Source organism: Lutra lutra, chromosome X (assembly GCF_902655055.1).
Source record: "Lutra lutra chromosome X, mLutLut1.2, whole genome shotgun sequence".
Lineage (NCBI taxonomy): Eukaryota > Metazoa > Chordata > Mammalia > Carnivora > Mustelidae > Lutra > Lutra lutra.
Genome location: NC_062296.1, coordinates 27,167,678 through 27,187,075, shown reverse-complemented (window position 1 = coordinate 27,187,075; position 19,398 = coordinate 27,167,678). Strand labels below are relative to the sequence as shown.

Here is a 19,398-nt window from a genome sequence, read left to right as displayed (position 1 = left end):
TTTTTGCAGCATAAAGTTGTTCATAATATTTCCTTAAAGCATTTTAATGTCTGTAGGGATCTGTAGTGATTTACCATCTCTCATTCTTTATATTGGTAATTTGTGTCTTTTCACTTCTTCTCCCCTAGTGAGTCTGCCTGGAGGTTTATCAGTTTCACTGATTTCCTTAAAGACCCGCTTTAGAGTTCGCTGATTTTCCTCTATTGTAATTTTACTGTTTTCTACCTCATTGATTTCTGTTCTGATTTTTAAAAATTATTTTGCATTTAATTAGTTCTTATATTTTTGGATTCTTTTTGGGGGGGTTCTTAAAGTGGAAACTCAGGTCATCGAACTGGACCTTTCCTCTATTCTAATGTAAACATTTAGTTCTATAAAATTTCAGGTATGTTTAGATTTAAACAATATATTTAAACATGTTTAAATTTTCCTCTAAGTAAGCTTAGGCTTTAGCTACACCTCAATCATTCTGATATATTGTGTTTTTATTCTAATTCCCTTCAAAATGCTTTCTAATTTCCCATTTAATTCCTTCTTTAACTCATGAAATATTTAGATGTAGTATTATTTAGTTTCCAATTATGTGGGGACTCATAGGTATCTTTCTGTTACTGATTTCTAATTTAATTTTCCATTGTGGTAAGATGACATGCATTATATTATCTAAATGATTTTATATGTACTGACTTGTTTTATAACTCAGAATATTGTCTATTTTGGCAAATGATCACCTGAAATATATATTCTGATGTTTGCAGGTATCGTGTTCTATAAATATCAATTAAGTCAAGTTGGTTAGTTATATTTTTTTAAAGATTTTTAAATTTATTTATTTGACACAGAGAGAGAGAGAGAGAGAGAGAGAGATCACAAGTAGGCAGAGAGGCAGGCAGAGAGAGAGGGGGAAGCAGGCTCCCTGCTGAGCAGAGAGCCCCATGTGGGGCTCGATCCCAGAACCCTGAGATCATGACCTGAGCCAAAGGCAGAGGCTTTAACCCACTGAGCCACCCAGGCACCCCTGTTAGTCATATTTTTTGCTTGATCATACTTCTCAAGGCTTCTTTGTGTTTGCTGCTCTGCTATCTACTTTGTTTGAAATTAAAGCCACTATTTCAGCTTCATTTTGGTTAGTGTTAGGAGGATGTATTTTTTTTTCTATTCTTATACTTAAGCTTATTTGTGTCTTTATATCTAAGGTGGGTTTACTGTAGACCACACACGTAGTAGGGTCTTGGGTTTTTTCTTATGCTGACAATCTCTATCATTTACTTGAGTTGTTCAGACTGTTTATTAATAACGTGATTATTGATATGAATTGTATTTAAATCTACCATCTTGCTATTTGTTTTCTGCTGGTCTTCTTGGTTCATTGTTTCCCTTCTTTTTTCTGCCTTCTATTTGAATTAATTGGGTTTTAAAAATGATTCCACTTTATCCCCTTTATTGATTTATTAGCTATATTGTTTGATTTATTTGTTTGGGGTGTTTTTTAGACATTGCTTTAGGGTTCATAGCAGGTATTTTTAACATATCACTGTCTACCTTGAAGTCATATTTTACCACTTCTCATATAGTATAGGAAATTTACAATATACTTCCATTTTCATCTTTGTGCTATCATCATATAGTTTTCTTCTATATAAACTACAAACATCACACTACATTGCTATTATTTGCCTTAGCCAATTAGCTTTTTTTGCAAACATGACTTTTAATAACTAAATAGTATTATATACTATTAAGAGTATGGATGTGTCAAAATGTATTTAACCAATTCCAAATTGTGCATTAAAGTTGTTACCTTTTTGGGTCGATATTATAAATTATATAGCAATAAACATTCTTGCATAAAAATCTCTTTGCATGTTTCTGATTATTTCTGTACGATAGTTTTTTATTGTGGTAAAAAGTGCACATAACATAAAATTTAACATCCTAATCATTTTGGGGGCCACTAGGGTGGCTCAGTCAGTTAAGCATCTGCCTTCAGCTCAGGTCACAATCCCAGGGTCCTGGGATAGAGCCCTGCATCAGGCTCTCTGCTCAGCAGGAAGCCTGCTTCTCCCTCTCCCTCTGCCTGCCACTCTGCCTGCTTGTGCTCTCACTCTCTCGCTCTCTGTCAAATAAATAAATAATCTTTGAAAAAAACCCCATACTAACCATTTTTAAGTGTATAGTTCAGCAATGTTCAGTATCTTCATATTGTTGTGAAACGGGTCTCCAGAATTTTTTCATCTTGCAAATATGAAACTTTATACCCATTAAACAACTCTTCCTTTTCTCCCTCCCCCAGTCCCTGGCAATAACCATTCTACTTTCTGTTTCTGTGAATTTAGATACTTCATATAAGTGAAATCATATAGCATTTTTCTTTTTTGGCTGGTTTATTTCACTTAGCAGAATGTCCTCAATGTTCATCCATATTGTGGTATGTGACAGAATTTCCTTTATTCATTTATTTGGATACCTTTTCTTGAGTGTGTCATTTGGGATGGCTTCTATTGCTACATATTCAAGTTTACTATTTTTTTCTTCTGCAATGTCTAATTTGTTGTCAATCTCATCCAGTATATTTTTATTTCAAATTGTACAGTTCTCATCTCAAGATCTGATTTTTGTATTTTATATTATCCATGTTTTTACTAAACTTTTTGGACATACAGAACATAGTTCTAACTGTTTTAATGTCCTTGTCTTCTAATTCCAACATCTGTGTTACCTTGGGGATGCTTTAAATTGCTTGATTTTTTTTAAAAGATTTTATTTATTTATTTGACAGACAGAGATCACAAGTAGGCAGAGAGGCAGGCAGAGAGAGAGGTGGAGGCAGGCTTCCTGCTGAGCAGAGAGCCCAATGCGGGGCTCGATCCCAGGACCCTGGGATCATGACCTGAGCTGAAGGCAGAGTCTTAACCCACTGAGCCACCCAGGCGCCCCCAAATGTTTGATTTTTTTTTCATTTCATTATGATTTATGTTTTCCTCCTTCTTTCATACCTAGTAATTTTTTGCTGGATGCCCAGGATTATAAATTTTAACTTATTGGGTATTTGTTGTTTTTGTAACTCACAAATATTACTGGGCATTTTTCTCAGACATAGTTAAGTTACATGGAAACAGTTGGATCCTTTAGGATCTGGCTTTTATGATACTTTAGGTGGATTGAGAGCAGTGTTCAGTCTGAGCCTAAATACCCTCCACTACTAAGATAAGACCTCAATACTCAGGACGCCTGGGTGGCTCAGTCGGTTAAGCGTCTGCCTTGAGCTCAGGTCACGATCTCAGGGTCCTGGAACTGAGTCCTGCATTGGGCTCCTTGCTCAGCGAGGAGCTGTTTCTGCCTCTGGCTGCTGCTCCCCCTGCTTTTGCTCTTTCTCTGACAAATAAATAAATAAAATCTTAAAAAAAAAAAAAAAGAACCTCAAGAGTCTAGCCAATGTCCCATGAATTATGAAGTTTTACCAGTCTGACTAAGGGATCAGGTACTATTTCTAGCTCTGTGTTCCAATCTTTTTGTGTGGTTAATTCCTTAGCCTTGGGTAGTTTCCTCAAATGTATGTGCACATTAGTACTGGGGGGACCTTCTGTAGGTCCGTGGAGTCCTCTCTATATACATCTCTCCTATCTAGTACTCTGTCTTCCAAACTCTAGTTGCCATAGTCTCTCCAGACTCTCCACTCCATCTCCTCAGTTTTTCAGGTTCCATCTGGGTTCCCTCTCCTTACACCATGGCCTGGAAACCCACTGCAGACCGTATGCTACACAAGCATGGGGTTCACCTCATTTATCAGGAGTCATTGTCCTTAATTACTTAATGGCCAATTACTTTAAACTTAAAACTGTTATTTCATATCTTTTGTCCATTTTTAAGTTTTTTTTCTGGTGGGAGAATAAATTATTCTCTATTATATCCCTATCATATCGTCTTGGCCAGTAGTGGAAATCTACCTCCTTTTTTTGTTAAATTTTACTTCAAAGTGTGTCAGTCGGGCTTCAAAATAGTAGAACTACCGTGTGTGTGTCTGTATGTGAGCTTGTAGGTATATGCATGTAATTTATAAGGGATTTGCTACAGAGATTTTCCCTTACATAATTGTAGGAATTGGTTAAGGAGTCTCTGTAAAGCTGTTATCTTTACATCTGATGCTGAAACTTGAGGTCTGCAGTGTAGGTAATCAGGACAGCAAGCTGGACATAATGTAAAGCAGCAGAGAACAAACCCAAAGTGGAACACACAAGCATGAGCTGGCACCCCCAAGGATAGGCTGAAACCTTTGTCAGTTCCTATTTCCTCTGACCTTGACGGAATGGGTATTCTGTAGAAGCCAAGACACTTCATCACAGAACTAAAAATTCACACAACCTGGCCCAGGAGTCAGAGGAGCCAAAGGAGGACACAGCAAAAAGTGGAACAGTTCCAAACCCAGCTCCCACTTTGTGTTAATAAGGTGAATCCACAAAAAAAAGCCACCATGCGTTTAAGCTATAAAGTGGCAACTGCTTCATTTTGTCCTCCAAATCTCCCAAAATAAACTCGCTTGTGTCCCACCCTAACCGGAAACATAAAGGAATGTGAGTTCTCCCAATGTTTATAGCAGCAACGTCCACAACAGTCAAAATATGGAAAGAGTCTAGATGTCCATTGACAGACGAATGGATAAAGAAGAAGTAGTGTATATCTACAATGGAGTATTACTCAGCCATCAAAAAGGATGAAATCTTGCCATTTGCAATGATATAGCTGGAACTAGAGGACTATTATGCTAAGCGAAATAAGTCAGTTAGAGAAAGACAAATACATGATTCCACTCATACATGGAATTTAAGAAACAAAACAGAGAATCATAGGGGTAGGGAAGGAAAAATAAAATAAGGCAAAATCAGAGAAGGAGACAAACCAGAAAAGACTCTTAACTGTAGGAAACAAACTGAGGGTTGCTTGAGGGGGGTGGGTAGGGGAAAGAGATAACTGGGTAATGGACATCAAGGAGGGCACTTGAAGTAATGAGCACTGGGCATTATATGCAACTGATGAATCACTAAACTCTACCCCTGAAACTAATAATACACTATATGTTAATTAAATTGAATTTTAAATAGTTGTTAAAAATTTTTATTTTATTCTTTTATCATTATGTTCAATTGGCCAGCATATAGTACATCATCAGTTTTTGATGTAGTGTTCAACAATTCATTAGTTGAATAAAAAAAATTTTTTAAGTAAAAAAAAAAGAGTTCTGGGAAATGTAACTGAAAAGCAAGGAAGGAAATCAGGAAGGAAAGAAGGGAGAGAGGGAAGGAGGAATCAGATACAGGGGAGGAAACAAAACAATGAAACAGAGGTCCACAGTTTGACCCAATTGAAGATTCAAAGTTTACTAAAAGAATTTATAAAACAGAAAGATAAAACTGTACGGATTTGCTTTTGCACCTCTACAACATAGCTTCTGAATTAACTTTAATATCTGCTGAAATGCATCAACTGGCAAACCTTGATGGCCTTAATCAATACTTGGGCTCAAATTATAGTGATAACCTGAGGATCCTTCTAAATTTGAACACAAGCCCTATAACCATAGGAAGTTACTATAACATAAAATAGAGAGCAGTTATGCCTCATCTGGATTATCAGGGCAATAGCTTTGGCTAAATTCCCTGTGATGGTAGCACCCACTGCCCTAAAATATCCCATAATAAGGACACAGACGCTCTAACCCAATGGATACTAAATTAAAATCAAATCTTTGGCACTTAGAAATTGGCTTTAAAAAATGAGACCACATGCAACTTCTCCCCTCCACATACCTGTTAAAAAAAGCTACCAAGGTCCAATGTAAACTTAAATAGGGCCTTCAATGATAGAAACCCATTATATAATACATATTATATAATTACATATTTAGAGAAAGAGTGATTGTTAACCACTCCTCCTCCATTTAACAATTCAGTTTGACCTGTTCTTAAACTTGGAAGGAACAAATGGTAACTCCCAGAAGATTATTGTAGCCTTGGTGCTGTGGCCCCATTCATTAAAGCTCCCATACTCAGAATTATTGAAATTACTATCTGATCAGCAACTGGTAAATATTTTTCCATAATAGATTTGGCTCATATGTTCTGTTTAGTGTCTATTCTACTGGTAGTTTCCTTTACCTGCTAATGGACATGATACACCTTTACCTGGTTATCTATGGAGTACCACAATAGCCTGGCCATCGCACACAATCTTTGCAGACATGATCTTAACAACATCTAGATTTTTCCAGGGGCACATGTATAGCATTACATTCATGACACCCTCCCAGGGGACATTCATTTGGAACACTTGGAATACTCACAAGGGAGCTCAGCAAAGTGGATGGGCCATCGCCTCACACATAGTGCAAGGCCCTGCCATCTCTGTAAATTCCTGAAAATTATTTGGTAAACCAAGGGCCCCTCCATTCCTAACACTGTCCAGAAATACCTACAGACTCTTTCGACGCCCACAGTATTAAAACAAACCTGGGCGCCTGGGTGGCTCAGTTGGTTAAGCATCTGCCTTTGGCTCAGGTCATGATCCCAGTTGGTTAAGCATCTGCCTTTGGCTCAGGTCATGATCCCAGGGTCCTGGGATTGAGTCCCGCAAGGGGAATCCCTGTTAAGCGGGGAGTCTGTGGCTCCCTCTGCCCCTCTCCCCCACTGCATTCAAGTGCATGAGCACACACACTCTCTCCCTCACTCTCTTGCATTGGCCCACATGCAAACATAAAAATTAATAAAATCTTAAAAAAAAAAACAAGCCCAACAGCTTTTAGGCCTTTTTGCATTCCATAGGCAACATATTCCTCATTTACAAATTTTCCTTCAAGTCCATTTCTGCAGTTATTTGTGAATCAGTCCACCTTGAATGGAACCCCTTCCAACAAGAGGCTCTAGATTCTGTCAAAATTGCATTACAACAGCCACTCTCATTAATGCCCCTCCACCAGACTTCCTTCATGGTAGAAGCTTTAGCCACCTTCTCTCATGCCCCCTGGAGTCTCTGGGCCACCCATACTGGCCATAAGTTACTGTCCTCTGCAGCCCTGTGCTGTATACTATAGGAGAGGCAATTGCTGGCCATAGTCTGGGCTTTCCCACAGGCCCTGAGCGCATGTTCCTCCATACCCAGCCGCTCACTATGCACTGGGTCATGGGAGAAGCACCCATGAGTTTGCCGTGACCACAAAGGCCTCCTTTGCTACAGGATAGAACCAAACTTAGGGGGCGCCTGGATGGCTCAGTCGGTTATGCGTCTGCTTTTGGCTCGGGTCATGATCTCAGGATCCTGGGATCAAGCCCCACATTGGACCCTACTCAGTGGGGAGTGTGCTTCTCCTTCTCACTTTCCTTCTGTACTCTCTCTTTCTCTCTCTCTCAAATAATAAATAAAATCTTAAAAAAAAAAACAAAACCTAGGCCCCCTGGCATATCCCATCTGCAGGAGGGGTGGCCTCCCCCGTCCTCAGTTCTTTTTCAGATGGCATGGTACTGGAAGAAACCACCCCTCTACTAGACCCCTTGGCTACTTGGGGAGCCCCTTGGGATCAGCTGAGTGAACAGTGGGAGTTTACATATTTTAAAGATGATAATGTCCATCACATGTGACAGAAGTTCACTGGAGGGCTATTGTTTTCATCCCTTAACCAGGACATTCCTAATAAAGGGTAAGACAAAAAAGTCAACACAGTTGCCCAAATTTCAAGCCTGCATCTCAAAACTATTTTTCCTGGCCAAGAATCAGCCCCATCTGCACCATTTTACGGACTCGTAGACTGTTGCCAGTGGTCTGGCTCTCTGGTCCAGCCAATGACAGGAATAATAATTCTTTACCTGGGGTTCTCCCCCTTGGGGTAAAGAACTTTTGCCTCACAGACACCCCACATAAAATCAGGGTCACACATGCCTGTACGTATACTGAAACCACGATAGAAGGCCTTACCAAGACACTCTTTATCCCCTTTGGAGTTTCAAACATCACTGATAGTGACCAAGGCACTCATTTTGTTTCTCAGAAATAAAATACTGGGCTCTTGAACAAGATATTCTGTGAAACTTTCACTTTCCTTACAGGCTACAAGCTTCAGGCCTCATAGAGTGCCATAATGGCTTATTTAAACAAGTTCCAATTCGATTAAATGAAGCATGGTACATTTTTGTCATCACTCAAATATCCAGGGTGAATTATAAATGAACAGCCTGACTCCATTTTTTGATGTTTTACTGCTGACAGCTTTTAAGCCTCAACCCGCACTCTCTCCCTGAGTTCCACATGTGGGCAAGTTAATAAGAAGGCCTAAGTTTTCCTTTGGTGGCGACAGGGTTTTCAGACCATACCCATGCAGGTTTCAAGCCCCCGCCCCGTGCAGGAACTGTCAGCCCAGCCCTAACTCTAACCACCATTAAAATCCCAAACCAGTCTCCTTTCCTTACTGTCTTAAGCCATTTGTGGAGGCCTAGCTGCTCTCTCCAGAGAGTCCCATTAGGTAAGTAGTAAACACGTTCATACCCTCTTTCTGATTGTCATCAGTCTTGACATCTGAGTCAAATTCTGGGTGGGAATTCACCTTGTTTCTGCATGATGTTCACAACATATGTCTGCCATGTACCTCTTCACGGTCTCAAGGTCTGACAACAACACCTCCTCATACCAGCATCCCAAGGATGAGGGCTTGTAGTAAGGTTTTCATTTTATTGCTCCTTTATCACAAAGGAGCATCTTTCACTGGAACCACCAGGAAATTTTCTGTGTCCCCCTGACCAGCACAGCGGAACATACCCACCCCTAAGCCAATCACTGACAAAGGGAAACAAGATGGCTGAGACCAATTATGAGACACTGCCCATATCTTAACACATCACTGTCTAAGCAACGTAGAGGCTGTGCTGGCAGGTGAGAGAGGATGGTTTGCAGTTTGTTATTAACCAGCAATATCTGCCACCGGAATGCTGATATAGTCCTTTTTCAGATATTTAATGTAGAATTTTTACAGATGGGCCGGTATGTTTTATACTATATTATTTTCTACACTATTTTTTTCTGATTGGCTGTTACATTTCATTGGCTTCACAAAAGGAACTGGGAAGCTATCCATCTTTTTCTATGATGTGGAATATACATCTTTAGCTTATCATAATATACCTTTAAGAGTCATCATACTTCTTCATATATAATGCAAGAATCTCAAAACAGGGAATTGCTTTTGGATATTAACCAAAAGTAGCATAGAAATGTTGGTACAATCTCTTTGCAGCTATACTTATAAATGAAATGGGTCAGTAGCATTCTTTTTGAGGTAATGTATTTTTCTCACTGGATACTATAGTATAATGGCTACACAAAATGATCTAGGGAGCTTTTCATATTTCTCTATGGTTGAAACGCCATATGTCATAATCATCTGATTTTAAAGGCTAAATAAGAATTAGCATGGAGGGGCGCCTGGGTGGCTCAGTGCGTTAAAGCCTCTGCCTTCAACTCAGGTCATGATCCCAGGGTCCTGGGATCCAGCCCCGCATTGGGCTCTCTGCTCAGCAGGGAGCCTGCTTCCTCCTCTCTCTCTGCCTGCCTCTCTGCCTCCTTGTGATCTTTGTCTGTCAAATAAATAAATAAAATCTTTTTTAAAAAAAGAATAGCATGGAATCATGTTTTGTGCTTTTAATAACTGACTATACTCAAACAATGCTTCTATAGGTTGGACTGCTCCAGGACTCGGTCCTCTGTTTTCTACTTATCTCTTTTCCTAGGGGATCTCAATCAAGTCCATTGTTGTTAAATCCCATCAACTCATTGTTTTTTTTCCCCCAAAATTTATATATCAATCCAATTTCTCCCCTCTGCTTCAGACCTGTATATCCCAGAAGGTCTGCTTGAAATCTCTACCCTAGTCACAAAGAGACATCACAAACCACATCTCTGAAAAAGTACTCCTGTTTTTTCCTTTCTTCCCCTGTTCTTCCCCGTCTTAGAAGTGGTACTATCAACCACCCACTTGCTCAAGCCTAAAAACTAGGGGTCATCCTTATCTCCTTTTTTTTTCTCAATCTTTACAACCCTCATACAGTCTAAAAATACTTGTCAATTTTACTTTTTTTAAATAGAGATTTTATTTATTTATTTGACAGAGAGAAAGAGAACCCAAACAGGGGGAGTGGCAGAGGGAGAGAGAGAAGCGGGCTTCCCGCTGAGCAGGGAGCCTGATGCGGGACTCAATCCCAGCACCCTGGGATCAGGACCTAACCTGAAGGCAGACGCCCAACTGACTGAACCACCCAGGCACCCAATTTTACTTTCAAAATATGTTCTCTCTCCCTGTGTCCATATCCACTAACACCACTTTAGACTAAGCCAAATCATGATCATTTCTTGCTTAATCCACTGCAATAACTTCCAAACTGTTGTCTCTGTTTATGTAATTTCATATAATGTCTATTCTATAATATCCAGAGTGAAACTTTTTAAACCTGACAACACTACCACAGGAAATACTACGACATTGCTCCTTCATACTTAGAATAAAATTCAATCTTCTTAATATTGCTTCCAAGGCCATTGCAAGATGGCCCTTTTGTTTATGTTTCTAACATCATCTTACTCCACTCCCTCCCTCACTTAGCAGGCTCTTGCCCACTTGGATCTTTTCTACTCCCTAAAGATTTGAAAATTTTCTCCACCAAGACTTCTGCCACTGGAATTCTGGGTCTCAGTTCAAATGTCCCCTTCTCATAGAGATCCTCCCTAAACTCCTTATTCACAAGGGACAATTTCAAACCCCTGTAGAGTCTCTAGCTCTCACATCAACTTATATATTAACTTGATAGCACATACCACAATTTACAATTATTTTGCTTATTTATTTACTTTTTTCATTTATTATTCCACCAGTGGGATATAAATAACAGGACGGCCGGGAACTTTTCCATATTTTTCACTTTTTGTCCAATGAGCTTACTATGTGTTTAATAACTATCTGTCAAAGGAAGAAAAATATATGGATCCGATGATGAAGAGAAAAGTCTAAATTGGAAATACAGAGCTGTGATTTGAAGTACTGTTTAAAGTTACTGGAGTGGATAAGCGCAACCAAAGAGGAGGGGTCTGAAGACAAAACTGGGAAAACACCAACTCTGGGGCTGTGGGCTTTAGAACAGGCAGTTTGAGGAAAGATAAGCCACAGAGCTGAGAGGAACGTCAGTAGAATTTGGTATCACAGAAACCAAGACAGTATGGCGTCAAGAAGGGAATGGTCAACAGAATTATACACTGCTGAAAAATCATGTGAAAGCTAACTTTTGGGGCGCCTGGGTGGCTCAGTTGGTTAAGCGTCTGCCTTCAGCTCAGGTCATGATCCCAGGGTCCTGGGATGGGACCCCGCCTCCGCTGCCTGCTGAGCAAGGAGTCTGCTTCTCCCACTCCCTCTGCTCCGCCCCACTGCTACGACCGCGCATGCGCAGGTGGTCTCTCTTACAAATAAATAAGAACTTTAAAAAAAAAAACTAACTTTCAAACTATCCACTTGTTTTGTGTTGAGGTAGGGACTGCTGGTGACCTTAACAGAGAATTTTCACTGAGGTTTTGGGAGGTAAGAACCAATATGCAGCAGGCTGAATGGTAAAAGGAGCATGATGAAGCGGACAGCGAGTAGACTATGTCTAATGGGACATAGTCAATTTCTCTAAGAGAGGAAGGGAAGGATATGGGGTAGATGGAGGAAATTATTCTAAGCATAGAGGGAACTTGAACAGGTTGACTTTATAGGAGAAAAAGATTCAGTAGCCCAGGGGATGCTGGGAAATATGGGGGGCGGGGATGAGATGTATTGAAGCGGCTGAGGAAATGGAACAGGAGGGACTAGGGTCTGGGGTAGGAAGATAAGGTTTAGCAAGGCAAGCTGAGGGACTTCACGGCTCAGTCACTTGATTTTCTCAAGGACAGGAACTCCAAGGTCACCTGCTTAGAACCAAGAGGGCAGAGGACGGACAGCTTGGGACTATAGAAAGTTTGAGATGGAACCTGAGAGTTATGGGAGAGGGCGCTAAACCAAAAAGCGCCCCCCCGCACCCCCTGCCCGCACTCACCCGATCCCAGGTCAGAAATTCATTCCGCGCGCCTCTGGGTGCTGTCCAAGCTCTTGGGAACGACAGGCGTCCTCTGGGCTCTCGGCAATTTCCAGCACAGTCGCCCTCCCGAGGCGCCCTGTAGGAGGCGCTTGCCAAGGAAAGGGGGGCAGAGCCCAGTGCCGCAGCCCTCCTGCCAGACAAGCAGGGGGCTCTCTCCCGAGAGGGGCGGTTCCCAACAGGCCTTGCGGTCGTGACTCAGAGCCCAGATCTCTGACGCGCTAGTTCGTCGCCCCGACCGAGGGCGGTGTGGTGAGCCGGCTTCACGCTTCGTCGGGAGGACGAGTGGGTGAGAGAGGAAGCCCACGGAAGGGGAGGCCAGGACCGGGCAAGGACTGAAGGAGGACCGAGGCGGGCGGGGGTGCGGAGTGCGGGGCAGACCCGTAGGCCGCCGTGGTTTCCCAGCGGCGGGAGCGGCCGGGTTCGCCGACTAGGCCGCAGCGGCCATGGCCGTAGATTTCGGGGACCCCCGGAGCGGGTTCCGCCACAACGAGGTGGTGGTGTTCATCAACGAGGAGGTGCTCAGCAACGGCGGCGGTCCCGACTTCTACCTGACCTTCTGCTCGAGGCCCTGGAACGAGGTAGAGGACGAGCTACTGTCCATCGTGGCGGACCCTCAGGTGCCGCGCGCCGTCAAGCGGGCTTACTCGTGGAGCGCGCTGGCCTTGAGCGTGCGCGCGGCCGCGAGGCAGCAGGAGCAGCAGGCGCACCGCGTCCGGCGGCTGCAGGAGCAGCTGGAGGAGCGCGAGACCACCACTTGGGCTCTGGCCAACCAGCTGCAGCGGCTACGCCAGGAGCGCGAGCAGGTGGTGTCGCAGTTGCGCCGCATGCAGCACGACCTGCAGCATGTGCTGAATGAGCGCGAGGCGCTGCGTGGCCAGCTGCTCCAGGCCCAGAGGCAGCCCCAGCAGGTCGGGTCTCGAGTGCAGCGGCTGGCGACGGAGGTGTGGCCCCTGAATGCAGAGGAGCGGAACGAGGTGCTGGCCGCCACCCGTTCGCAGCGTGAGCGGGATGCGGAGACCCAGAGAGAGGAGGCCCACATGACCTTCGCGACAACAGGTGTGCTTTACGCGCCAGGATCGCCGCCGCCACCGCCGAGTCCCTGGGCCCAGGTTGTTCAACCCTCTCTGCCAATGCCGTTCCCCATGCCATTCCAGGTGGCGTTCCCCTACCCACCACCTCCCCAACCCAGAGTAGTCGCAGAAGCAGCAGCAGGAGCAGCGTTCACACCCCAGATGCCTGCTGCAGCCATCTACCCACCTGGCACGTGGCCTCCGTTCAGGCCTCTGGAGGAGATAGCCATGTGGTGGGACCAGAGACGCCAAAGCCAAGAGGAAGGTGCTGCCAGGCTCCACTTTGGCTTAAACCCCGCAGGGCGCAGCTGGAGCCAGGGAGACCTGATGAAGCAACAGCCTCAGGGACAGATGCCCAAGCAACCAAATGGTAAGAAAGGCTTTGAATGCCAGCAAAAGGAGAAACCTGCCTTGGACTTGGGGAGGAGGGATTGGGGCTGCCTGTGGTGTAGAGCATGATTCATTTTTCTGGACACTTGGCTAGTGATAAATGCAAGAAAATCTAGATACTAACTTTGACCCCAAACTAGCTCCTCCCCAAACCTGGGCATGCAGAAAAGAATGGGGACAGACTCCAAAGAGAAACCAATTTTGGCAGGCCCCTTTCTGATGAAAAACTCACTCTTCTATGTACATCTTCTGTTTACATCTCTTCTATTTATATATTTACAGAAAAATTTAAAATGCCCCAAATTTTCAGTATCCTACCATCCAGCAATGACCATTTTTAGCACATTGATATAGCTGTTTCCACAGGTGGCTCTCTTTCCCTAGTTGCGTATTATACGTGTATTTGTGTCTGTGTTTAATGTGTATTGCTTTAAAGAAAGATGAGACTTTAGTGAATAGTTAATGAGTCGTTTAAGGGAAAATTTTTCCGATTGTGTTTGAGTTCACAGGTGGTGGACTCTGGATGGCGGCTACCAATTGGTTGACCCCCTGGCAAGGCTGACATGATGAAACGTTTTTTTCTCGTTTCTGTGTTCTCATTAACTTCCTCTCTCCCACAGTAGCAGGTCTTTGGCTAAGAATAATCATGCTTTTAGAACACACGCCCATTACATTCTAGGAACACCATTTCTCCTGCAGAACGCGATTGCTGGGCTGTAAACTGCAGCAGTGTTCCTATTTGTTTCTTGATTTATTTTTACAAAATTCATAGCCGAGGACCTGTTCTTTGTGTCTCTAAGCTCCAGGAACTTTGTGTGAAGCTGAAGAAACTCCAGCTCCCAGTGTGCGAATGAATCCTCCCAAAATACCCTCTGGCTCTCAGCGGGCTTCACCTCAGTGAGACCTCAACTGGCTGGAGCTAGTAGAAGTGTGAAGAAATCAGGGAAAAGGAGACATTCTGGCACACATCTTGAAACGGGGGAAGCAGACAGATTTTGTTAGAATTTGACCCTTCTCTTATGGAAAAGGGATTGGCAGCAGATTTCAAAAGGTGGATGGGAAGGGAGTATTAAATGTTAGAGGTTATAGCAAGCTTGTTGAATTTTGTTTATTAATTCATTGAACAAATAGTTACGGATTGCCCCATAAGGGTTAGGTACTACAGTGATATTTTATTCTCTGGTGCATACATTATAGCTCAATTGGATGAGTCTGGTTAGATGACAGAAGAGCCTTATTTGGGATACAGTGTACACTGGGGTTGTTTTTTTGTTTGTTTGTTTTGTTTTGTTGCCTAGCATGCAATATGGCTTTTGGGTAGACCCAACTGAAATGACACCAAGATCCATTTCTGTGATTCTGGAGGCAATGTCAAAGGCACTTTCATGGAAGGACTTGAATGACTAAACTGCTTAGCACATCAGTCCCCACAGAGACAAAGAGGCCGTGGCAAAGACTGGCGGAAGCAGCCTCACCAAAGGATAGGCGGGACTTTTCTGAGACTCCTGCTGATTTCCTCCCTTGAAAAGCACTGCTAGTTTTCCGGTTGTCTGAAAGACCACTGGGCTCTCTTGAAGAAGGAGAGTGTTGGCTACACACTGGGTCCCTCAGCTTGGGGCCACCATCTTCCCGAGCTCCTTTCCAGTCAAGATGGATGAAAAACAAAATGGATTCCAAGGGCGGACATCGTGCTGTGAATGGTGCTCCTCTTGGAAGACTGATTGGATTAAAAAAGAACTGGACTGGGGCAAGCACTTTTGGGAATGCCCGGGACCCCTTCTCTTCCATTTGGTGTGTTCCCTGCAGGCTCTCTGCTCCCCCGAGGCGGGTAGAGCCCAGTGGGTGGGAAGTTAGATGGTCTCCTGTCTGACCTGAAGGTGTTCTTGAGATTCCCCCATGAAGTCCCAGCTCACCAAGCTCGGCCTCTGTCAGAGGCTTCCTGGTTGTGATAATAAAGAGTGTGCACTTGCCCTCTGGGTCTTCTGTGTGGTGTGCATCTCGGGGCAGGTTTGCTCCGGGACGGCAGTTTAAACCCACATCTTCCTACCGTCCCACCAAAGCGAAGGAAATTTTGATCTTATTCACTGTTAGAGGACCTCTCCTCTTCCAGTGAGTTACCCAAGGCTGGGAGGGGGGAGCTTCTATGGGACCTTCAATCTATCATGAATGTCCCTGTTCCCCTCACTGTCCGAGTCCACATGGTCCCTTGAAGGTGGGCATCTCCGCTGCTCTTGAGCCCGTGGGGCACTAGAGGTGAAGTGGGGAGGGGGCTTCTGTCTAGGCTGGGAGCCCGAATGCCTGGTGTCCAGCCTCCCTATATGCACTGAGAAGCCATTTACCTGAGGCCCCGTCTCCCAGAGGTCCCAGCAGAAATTTCCGTCCTGCATTTCTGCCCTGCAATGCACAGTCCCCTCCCTCCTATGCATAATCCCATGAAGGGGCTCAGGATTCTGGAAAACATCCAGGTTTAGATAGCCTGTTAATTAGGTAAATGTTCCCTGAGGCAAAGGGGGGGTGTGTGGAACCTGGCTGCTTGCTTGGTTTAGGGACAGGGATGGGGCAGAGAACTGACCCTACCCCACCAGCTTTCTCTCTCTCCTCAGTCCTGGTAACTGAGAGGACTTGCTTACTAGAGGGCAGCACTGGGGAGGGAGAGGACCATCAGGGACATCAACCTAAAGCTAGGTTTTCTGGGCTTTCTAGGTTTTCTAGGGGCTGGTTTTGTGATACTCCTGTGTGTGCTGATAGCTCCCCAGAATTTGGGGAGGATGGGGCACAGATGTGACTTGGGAATGTTATAGGATATTTTTATCTGGTGGTTCTCAGCATGTTTTCTGGATCAGCAGCATCAGGATGACCCGGGAACTTGTTACAAATGCAGAAGTCCAGGGAGTGGAGCCGAAACAGCAGAAACAGGTGTTTCTGATGCCCGCTGAAGTTCAAGGACCTTTGTTTGTAATCCATACTGTAACGTGAACAAATCACCCAAGATTTCATTATGGTTGGTACATTTAGGGCTTCACAACTCACTCTGATGTCCACTGGAATGTCTCTAGGTCTGCCTGAAGGCAGACTCATCCTTGGGCATAGCTTTTCCACAGCCCAGTGTGATTACCCAATATTGCAAGGCTGACTTTTTTCATAAAAACCTTCATAAATCTTTGGCCAGAATTACTGAGGCTGGCTCTCAATGATCCCTTCATTCTGGTCTTGGCACATGCGTGTAAAACCACTAAGTTTGGTTTAAAGAAAGAGCCTGGGCTTTGGGACCAGAGACACCTTGGTTCATGTATACCCGTTCTGCCATTCTCTAGCTGTGTGACCTTGAACAAACTACTGAATTTCTCGGATCCCCCAAAAGTGTTGTCTCCCTTCTCCTACCCTTATCGTTCTGCTCTCTGATGATGGGGTAACGGGTATAACAGATACCCACCAAGTACCTCCTCGTACCACTGAGTGCCTACCATGTGTCACTTCATGGCCATTATCCCACTGTGACTGTCACAGCTCTGTGACATATAATAGATCCCTCTACTAATAGTTCTTCAAGGAGCATATTGTATTCCCATTTTACAGATATGGCAACTCAGTAACTTACCCTAAATCATTCAGCTGGGAGTTGGTGAAGCCTCAGTTCTCACTCCAATCTGCCTGGCACCAAATTCCATGTTCTTTCTACTGTAATAATTCAGTGCCTCAAAATTCTACCCTTTCCAGTCAACAGCAGTTAACAGGGTCTGTCAATGCTTGGACTGACAGAATTAACTACAATGAAAGGACTCGAAGTCACAAAGGTAGTCTGGTGGGGAAGGAAGTGGGCGGAGACGGCAAGAGTCCAGCTTTGGTGGCCAGGAGTGTTGGTGAAAGAAAAGAAGGTACTGGAAGAAAAGGAGTGTGGACATACTTCCTAGAGGCGTCAGCCTGGTGGAACCTGCAGAGACAGAAGTCCGGAAGATGGAGCAGCATGCAGTGGGGACTTGTCCCCAGCGCCACCTGCACAGAGCCCCTGGCCAGCTACACTTCTACACCCATTCACCTCCGCTGCAGAAGGAATGGCTCCAATCCCACCCTTTCTGGTGGGGGCGTCTGCAGGCAGCATGTAGAAAAGTGCAGAGATGGGGAGAAGCAGCTCTCGGATACCACAGGAGGCAACGACAGCCTCGTGAGAAACATGCCTCTGCATTGCCCTGGAGGGTGACAGAGCTGTGCACGGAGCGCAGTTAAAGGCCAGGTGCCCGGACTCAGGAACAGGATAAAATAAATGCATTTTTCTTTGAATTAAATATGCTTTAAGGGGCACCTTGGTGGCTCAGTCGGTGAAGCTTAAGTCCCTAAGCGTCTGCCTTCAGCTCAGCTCACGTCATCCTGAGATCCTGGGATCGAGCCCCACATCGGGCTCCCTGCTTAGTGGGGAGTTGGCTTCTCTCTCTCCATCTCCCTCTCCCCCTGCTTGTGCACTCTCGCTCTCTCAAACAAATAAAATCTTAAAAAAAAAATAATAAACGTGCTACAAATGAGGGGAAAGTCCTGGTAGGAGTGGAGGCTTTGTCCTCTCATCTAACTTTCATCTCTCTCACATGAGCTGGCCCTCGGCTCAGAGCAGAATGCCAGAGAGCACCATGGAGATCCCAGACCCACCACCCTCTCGGGGAATTATCTTCCTGAGGCCCTTTTCTGATTATCAAAGCAAACTCGGCTGACCCAAAAAGAAGCCTGAAAAGCTGTTAAAACTGCCCACAATCCCCAAACCTGGAGGTGACTGCTGGTTATACTTCAATGTCTTTGTTTTATAGCCACACAGGCATATATACGTCTGCACATACAGATCTACTGAACAGGATAGAGTACATGCTTTTTTCTGGAGCCTCCTTAGCTGCAGAAGTAGTGGTTCCAATCCGGACCCCTCTTGTGGGGGACTCTGCACCCAGTGCGGGGGAAGGTGAAAGAAAAGGGAGAAGCACGTCTTGGGGGCTAGGGGGAGTAGTGATAGATACAGATAGATAGAGATTTATTTACCAAATCAGAATCGTGGCACATCTTTCTTTCCAACATTTGTTTTTCACTTAACAGTTAAGACCTGAGCTGTCTCATATTCATGTTGAGAATGTGATTTCAAATGACCGTGTAACATTCTGTCACGTCAACGTTTCAATTGACTTAACTAGTTCTTCTATCTGACTGGGCATTTAGATTATTTTCAAATTTTTATTTTCACATTCAACATCGTATCAGTATGCACAGTCTTCTGAACCACGGCCAAGAGTGAATGTCACCGTTAAAAATATCCTAACTGGGGGACGCCTGGGTGGCTCAGTTGGTTAGGCGGCTGCCTTCGGCTCCCATCATGGTCCCGGCGTCCTGGGATCGAGTCCCGCATCGGGCTCCTTGCTCGGCGGGGAGCCTGCTTCTCCCTCTGCCTCTGCCTGCCTCTCTGTCTGCCTGTGCTCGCTCGCTCTCTCTCCCTCTGTCCCTGACAAATAAATAAATAAAATCTTTATTAAAAAAAATATCCTAACTGGTGTGAAAGATCTCTTGTTTTGATTTCTATTTCTTTACCTACCTGGACAATGGAACCTTTTTTTCAAGTTACTTATTCAGTTTTTGTTTCTTCTATCATGATTTAGCTATTCACATTCTTATTCAAGTTCACTTGTGGAATATTCCTCTTATCTTGTTTTGTGTTTGATAGTAAGGATAGTAACCCAATCCTTTGTCATACTTACGATCGAGAGTATTTTCTCTTGTTTGTAGTTTCTCTTTAAATTTGTGCCAGGTGGTATTTCAATGATCAGAAATAT

At 44.2% G+C, this 19,398-nt stretch overlaps 2 protein-coding genes across 2 annotated transcripts in view; both read left to right on the top strand.

The window, feature by feature from the left end:
- Nucleotides 1-4,364, top strand: part of ATP1B4 (ATPase Na+/K+ transporting family member beta 4) — a 33,635-nt gene extending 29,271 nt beyond the window's left edge. Inside the window, exon 8 of the mRNA XM_047716228.1 lies at nt 4,322-4,364. Coding sequence (XP_047572184.1) covers nt 4,322-4,349 — 28 coding nt within the window. The 3' untranslated portion in view covers nt 4,350-4,364. The remainder of the gene's footprint in view (nt 1-4,321) is intronic.
- A 7,547-nt stretch (nt 4,365-11,911) lies between these two features.
- On the top strand, nt 11,912-15,659 carry LOC125092003 (testis-expressed protein 13D-like). The gene is made up of 2 exons (XM_047716222.1): nt 11,912-13,580; nt 14,401-15,659. Exons 1-2 carry the CDS (start codon nt 12,584-12,586, stop codon nt 14,499-14,501), a joined length of 1,098 nt encoding a protein of 365 aa, XP_047572178.1. The 5' UTR covers nt 11,912-12,583; the 3' UTR covers nt 14,502-15,659.
- Nucleotides 15,660-19,398: the final 3,739 nt, after the last annotated feature.